At 36.9% G+C, this 7,510-nt stretch overlaps 2 protein-coding genes across 2 annotated transcripts; both read right to left on the reverse strand.

The window, feature by feature from the left end:
- Positions 1-357: 357 nt before the first annotated feature.
- LOC104087580 (coronatine-insensitive protein 1) lies at positions 358-4,414 on the reverse strand. Its single transcript, XM_009592093.4, has 3 exons — positions 3,643-4,414; positions 1,958-2,465; positions 358-1,395 (listed from the first exon to the last, which is right to left on the reverse strand). Exons 1-3 carry the CDS (start codon positions 4,116-4,118, stop codon positions 610-612), a joined length of 1,770 nt encoding a protein of 589 aa, XP_009590388.1. The 5' UTR covers positions 4,119-4,414; the 3' UTR covers positions 358-609.
- A 1,357-nt stretch (positions 4,415-5,771) lies between these two features.
- On the reverse strand, positions 5,772-6,116 carry LOC138907855 (uncharacterized). Its single transcript, XM_070198475.1, has one exon. It carries the CDS (start codon positions 6,114-6,116, stop codon positions 5,772-5,774), a length of 345 nt encoding a protein of 114 aa, XP_070054576.1.
- Positions 6,117-7,510: the final 1,394 nt, after the last annotated feature.

Below are 7,510 nucleotides of genomic sequence, written 5' to 3' on the forward strand. Positions count from 1 at the left end.
GACAAATAATGCATAATACTAGTAACATTTAGACCTTCAGTTTATGGCCTTGAACATGTAAAAAATGAAATATAAAAGGATAAATGTAGCAAGTGCCATAGTTGATGGTTCCCAGAAACCTCATAAACTGTTTTTCTTCTTCTTCGCGAGTGTTCTTGTGTCAAAAAGCTGGTAACATTTGACGAGTTCATATGTACAGTTAACCTACCAGTTGACAAGCCACAATGGAAATAATTGAGCGGATCATTTCTAACAACGCAAAGGGCATGGTCAAATTTCACTACTTTTACATGTCACTGATTTCTGTAAAAACTGTAGTCACTCAAAGAGCAAGACACAGTCGGCAGTTAGAAAAGGTTGAGCACCAAGTGGCAGATTCTTCTGAATAACCAAGAAAAGAAAACTTATTACAATCCCCATGTCTAAAAGACGACAACAAAATCAATATGGTAAAACTCTTCTAAAAAAAAAAAAGAAGAAAGGAAGAGACACCTATGTATGGAGAGGACACCTAAAAAGGAAGGAGCATATTAAACCTCTAAAGCACACCCGAAACCATCATCCCACAAGAAAAAGGTTATATTTACAAGTTTATTCAGCAAGAAGCAACTATGGGTCCAAAGGCCAAACCGTATCTGGAAAATCTGTTCTTCGGCCTGCAAGGGAATAATAGGCAAGTATATGAGCTGGATGCTCAGCAATTCCTGCACTGGTAATCACTCGTCTCGCAGGTATCAACTCAATATTCCAGAATGGGCGTGCCATCATCAACAGATCCCAACCACTCGAAGATGGACTGAATCCTTGGATCCACAAGTACCTTAGCGATTTCAGCTGCAAAGCAGCATAAGCCAATGCACGTTCAGTAAAACGACAGCCTCTCATTTCTAGCTTTTGCAGGCTAGGACATCCCCTCGAGAACTCCATAAGTCCTTCATCAGATTCCCCAACATATCCCAGAAGCATCCATCTCACATTTTGGCTGTATTGACCGATATATTTGAGACCCACATCTGTGAGACCCCCAGACCTGAGATAGAGAGCAAACCTTCTAAGCCTTTGGCAACCTCTTAGTAAAGAGCGTACACCATTATCAAGTGGCAGATCTGTTATTGTTACTTCACGATCGAGTAGAACCAACCGAAAATCACACAGATCTTTCAGATATGTGGCAATATTTTCCAATGCTTCATTAGTAATATCCGATACATAAACAGCCATGTATTCTAGCTCAATGCACCCTTGGGCCAAAGCAATCAATCCTCTCTGGGTAACTGCACCTTCTTCATCCTCCATTTCCTGTTCATCTGCTCCTCGCTCAATCCTGAGTCTCTTTAATCTCTTGCAAAATTGGGCAAGCACTTCCATTCCTCTATCCCCAACAACATTCCTTGCCTGTTCACGATGACAAAAACACTGATAAATAAAAAGTTTAAAGATTACCCCACATAGACTTATATTCTCCAGCCATAACATTTTTTTTTTAAATCCAGCCGTAACTTCTTCCTCCCATCTCGATTTTCTTTACCGTTTTTCAGAAGAAATGCAGGTCATATTTCTGATGTAGAACCATAAAAATTACAAGCAGTTATTTTGCTAAGAACAAAAAAGAATTAAAAAAATGTGAATATACTTATATATACAGATTAAACAGAATTGTACAAACAAACATAGAAATATATACTAGACTCATGGAAGTCAATCAATTATAGAATATGCTTTCAAACATCTACAGCCAATCAAGCAGAATAGCTGTGACATATTTTAGAAAAAAATTGATCCAAAAAGGAAAAGCAAAACCCAATGTCCATCTTCATCAAATATTCACTTCCTGATTTTACGACTACTATCACAGCAAAAGCAGAACAATAGTGCCAGTGTCAATAACAGCTATGTACAAAGATATATGGCCAATTTGCATAGAAGAAAAGAAAAGTGAGAACAGCTGAGATTCAACCTCAAGTATTTCCAAGTTGGGACACTTTTGCAGTAAGAAACAATGGGCTTCCGTGTCAAGAAATGCATAAAGAAGATCCAATTTCTTCAAATGAGAAGCAATAGGAAAGAGAATGTGCATTTCATTTATTCCTAAGTACGTCGGACCCAAGTGGCATAATCTTTGAGGAAATGATACAGCAGAATATCTTCCCAATTGCTCGTTATAGCCATTCTCAGCAGCAGGTTCTGTTGGCTCACTAAATGAACCCCCACCAAAATCCTCCAATGCAACTGCAGCTTTGAAGAAACCAATAAGATTTGAAATATCACATTCACTAATTTTTACCGAGACAAGAGAGGGACAGTTTTTTGCTATCAGTTCAAGGTCTTCAGCATTCACTCTGCCAAGATAAGTCTGGTAAAAGTTCAAATTTTCAAGAACTGTATTGTTCAAGGCTAGTTCATGTATCCATTCTCCATCATTCTCAACTATAGTACTCTCTTCCAGAAACAACGTTTTTAAACTCCTGCAGGATAAAAGGGCTATATGAGAACCACAGAGACAAAAAAGGCAACAAAATTTAATGCACAACTAAGCTTGTCATAACACTCCTAAGAAATTCTTTGAGCGGCATGACAGGTCTAGCAAAAGATTAAAACCTCTAAAGGAGTGTAGTATAAGGAAACAAAGATGTTGATTTCCGTTCACAATTCTCTCTTGTTTAATGTAGTCCTCAAATAAGCAATGAACTTGAATGTAGGGGTAACTGGTAAAGTTAGTGCAATATGACCTGGAGAGGTCACGGGTTCGAGCCGTGGAAACAGCATCTTGCAGAAATGTAGGGTAAGGCTGCGGAAACAACCTGTAGAAATATAGGGTAAGGCTGTGGAAACAGCCTCTGCCCTTTACACTTTTAGAAACCAGATCCCGAGAACCATGGAGCCCATCACCTAAAAGTTTTGGTTAAACCAGAGAGCAATGAACTTGAATTGCATACTTCTAGGCAAATGTATAAGCAAAGGATAGACCCTCTTAAACTAGAAAAAGGAAAAGAAGCAGGCAAATAGCACCAGTATATCAAAAGCTTTGCCAACCACATCACATTGAAACCAGATTCATAACTGCCATGCTTCACTATTGTGTGCAATACACCAATTGTCCTAATCAATCTGCATATGCAATCAAGTTTGAATTGGATTAGTGCATAGTAATCCCTATATCCTTTTTCTTTTTCTTTTTCTTTTGATAATAGTGATCCCTAACCTAATTTGTTACATGATTCCGTTCCTCTCTTTATCAACACAAAATTCTACAGAATAGAATGAAACTCCTCTAACTTTTTTATAGTTTTACCTTTTCCCGAATCTTAAAAGTTCACTTCCACTACCATAGAAACTGGCTTGCAAGCAAAAACACCGTTTATTAAGAAAGGAAGAAGAAATTCCGCCTAAGCAATTCAATCCTCACCGACATTTGAAGACTTCAACAGCTTGAAACAAAAGCGACAATAACTTCAGGCGTTAAAACTAGAGATTAATTTTACATAAAAAAATAAATAGAACAGAACTGAAAAAAAGAAGAAGAAAGAAACTTATTTTTATGTCGAAAAACAATAAATTTATAATTTCAGAGAACAAAACTTAATCTTAACAGAGTAATTACCAACAAGTAAAATGGAGTCAACGGAAGAAGAGGTGGAATACCTGCAGGAACGACAAACAGTGAGAAGACCATCAGTAGAAAATCCAGAACACTTATCCAGCTTGAGTGCCTGAAGTAGTTTACCACGCGTACGCACGAGCAGTTCGAGATCAGAATCGCTAACAATCATACGGCGGAAGTGAAGCGCCTTTAACCGAGTAAAGGACCTACTAATTTCGTGAACCCAGGGCGTAGCATATCCTCCCCAATCCTCAGGAATCAAATTAAACATAGAAGCGCGTGGTTTCCCCTTGAGCTTGAGTGACTCCAGTTGAGGGAACCTTCTAGAAAGCTGCTCCGGCTTCGCTGAATAACACAAAGCCATAGTTATGTGCTGCCGAGTGATCGCGTCGATCTCGTGCCACCTCCTGCATACCAACGACACCGCGTCCCTGTCACGCGAGTCCTGTACGTACGGTATCACGCACACCCATACGGTGTCGTATATCACCGCTGGATTCACGTTCCGCTCCTCCATAGATTAAAAAACACTTGTAACTGAAGAGAAAAGCAAAGGTAATTGGAAGAAATGAAAGGAACTGGGAGAACTAGTCCATGACTAGAAGAAGAAGAAGAAGAAGAAGCAGAAAGAGAGAAATGGAGAGAGGATCAGAGGGTAGATAGAAAGAGGTCCCCATTCACCATTTTTGTTGGTGCGCTTCAAACGTAAGAAATCGGAGAGACGGACAAGGGAAGGATTAAAAAAATAATATAAGGATGAAATAAAATAAGCTTGAAAGGTGGTGGGAGGTTGGACGAATGGGATTACAACAAGTTGTAAACTAGATACTCTCCCTACACGGCGATTTTATAGAACTTCCTCTATTTTATGTGGGATTATCTCTTTGGACACCAAATATTAGAAAGAAAAAGATACTTTTAAAATTTGTGATTTAAAATATATTATTTTAAAAAGAAAAAAAATTAAGCTATTATGACCTTAAGGATAATATAAAAAATGGATATTTTCATAGACCTTCTATCAAGTTTTGCTCTATTGCACTGACCTCCCTCGTGGTTACAACAACAACAAAACGTGAAGATAGATAGAATGTTTTCAATAAATCCTCGACTCAGAAAAGCATAAGCACCACATTAATAAAAAGAAAAACAATACAAGTAGCATAAATAACAATCAGATAGTAAGATGATCGAAATTAAAGAAATGATAGATAGTCATAGAAATCTAATACCAACAGAATACAAAATTTCATACTAATACTACCGGTATGACATGAAGAATACTAAACTAACTAACCTACTACCCTAATCATTGGCCTTCACACCTTCTGATCAAGGGTCATGTTTTCGGTTAGCTGAAGTTGCGTCATGTCTTGCCTAATCACCTCTCTCAATTCTTCTTCGGCCTACATCTACCTCTCATCAGGCCCTCCAATGTCAATCTCTCACACCTCCTGACCAGGGCGTCTGTGCTCCTCCTCCTCACATGTCCAAATCATTTAAGTCTCACTTCCCCCATCTTGTCCTCAATAGGGCCTACATCCACCTTGTCACGAATTACTTCATTCCTAATCCTATCTAATCTTATGTGCCCGCATATCCATCTCAACATCCTTATCTCTACTACCTTCATCTTCTAGACATGGGAGCTCTTGACTTGCCAACACTCAGCCACATACAACATAGTCGGCATGACCACCACTCTGTAACACTTACCTTTAAGTTTTTTTAGAATATTCTTATCACACAAAAAATCGGAAGAAAGTCTCAATTTCATCCATTTCTTATCAGACAGACAAACACTACTCTGTTGCATGACAAGCTCCAATATGATGTGTGTCATCTTCGTCGATCTCCCATTCCCATGTATAATATACCCAATGTACTTAAAACTTTCTCTCCTAGGGATGATTTGTGAATTAAGCCTCACCTCCCCACCCACTCCTTGAGTCATTCCATTGAACTTACACTCTAAGTATTTTATCTTAGTCCTACTCAACTTGAAACCTTTAGACTTTAAGGTTTACTTTCACACCTCTAACCTCGCGTTAACACCGCCTCGCGTCTCATCAATCAATACAATGTTGTCTGCAAATAACATACACCACGGCACCTTCCCTTGGATGTGGCGCGTCAATACGTCAATTGCCAGGGGACTGAGTGCCGACCCTTAGTGCAATCCCATCATGACCGAAAAGTAGTCCAAGTCCCCTTCTACTGTCCTCACCCGGATCTTAGCTCCATCATACATGTCTTTAATCGCCCTAATATAAGCAACATGTACACCTCTAGCCTCTAAACATCTCCACAGGACCTCACTCGGGACTTTATCATAGGCCTTTTCTAAGTCGATGATCACCATATGCAAGTCCCTCTTTCTCTCCCTATACTGCTCCATCAATCTCCTAACAATGTGAATGACTTCCGTAGCCGAACACCCCGGCATAAACCCAAACTGGTTCTCAAAAATAGGCACACTTCTCCTCACCCTCAGCTCCACCACCCTCTCCCACATTTTCATAAATATGGCTAAGCAACTTGATACCCCGATAGTTGTTATAATTTTGGATATTACCCTTGTTCTTGGTTACAATATTATATTTATCTCTTTTATTTAAATTTTTCCGTAATAATTCTTTTTACCTATTTTTGTTAATGTAAATAAAATGCTTTTTTTAAACTTGTTACCACTATGTTCAAAGAAAGAAAAACCCAATCGTAGGCTAGCTGAGGGAGAAGTTGGGGTGGTAGTTATGGCGGATGCGTTTATATAATGGGAAAGTGAAACTTGGAAAAGGGAGTGATCACAAGGGATCGGAGGGCCAACAAGGAACAATCACATTTCCTGAGAAGGAAAGCAGGTGAAGAAGGGTTTCAATTGGGGGAAAATAGTGGTAAGAAACTAAGAATGCAAATTGTGATGTCCTTTTTTCTTTTACTAGAGAATGATGATTGTGAATTTGTAAATGTGATGTTTTCTGTGAAGAAGAAACCCAAAAAAAGGGTCAAGTAGAGAAATTGGGAGAGCCGACTGGTTAGAAAAGAGCATATTTATCAAATAATATTTTATTCATACTAATAAAAAATGTGAAAAGAATTAAAAAAAATCAAAATAAAGAAGATAAGCATAATATTATAAATCACAGAGGAGATTAATATAATAAAGTGAAACATGAATGGAGACCTTTGAAATTATCCTAATAAAAAATAAAATTTACTTTAAAACAAACTATTAAAAATAAAATATCATTACTCATAATTTTTATCGGAACTTTCTTCTTCTTTTTTTGAATTCTTTCTTATTTATTTGCTTAAAACGATTAAAATATTTTATATTTAAATAATTACTCCATTTGTCCGATTTTATATACTATTATTTGACTATGCATGAAATTTAATAAAGAAAAATCAACTTTTGAAAACTATGGACTAAAAATTTTACACATTTATGAGATTATATTTATAACTCATTCATTAAGGAAAAAGAAAAAGTTTTACTTTATATTATTCTTAAAAGATGAATTATGATTTATTTTAAACGAACTAAAAAGAAAATTATTACTTCCTCTGTTCCAGTTTATGTGAACCTATTTCTTTTTTGGTGTGTTCCAAAAAGAATGACCCTTTTCTAAATTTGAAAACAATTTAGTTTAAACTTCCAAGTCTATCCTTAATGAAAAACTTTTATAACCACACAAATAATCTGGATTCCTTTTTGACTTGTTTAAAATTATAATTTCTAAATTTTTTTTTCTTAAATTACGTGATCAGTCAAACAAGTTCATATTGAAACAGAGGATTACTGTCACATTAACTAAGACTGATAGAGTACAGATTGTTTTTTTTTGTTATTTTGACAAGAGGAAGTTGAAGTTTATAATTAAATATAAATAAACTGTTCAAGTGGGA

The sequence above is a fragment of the Nicotiana tomentosiformis genome, chromosome 3 (assembly GCF_000390325.3).
Source record: "Nicotiana tomentosiformis chromosome 3, ASM39032v3, whole genome shotgun sequence".
NCBI lineage: Eukaryota > Viridiplantae > Streptophyta > Magnoliopsida > Solanales > Solanaceae > Nicotiana > Nicotiana tomentosiformis.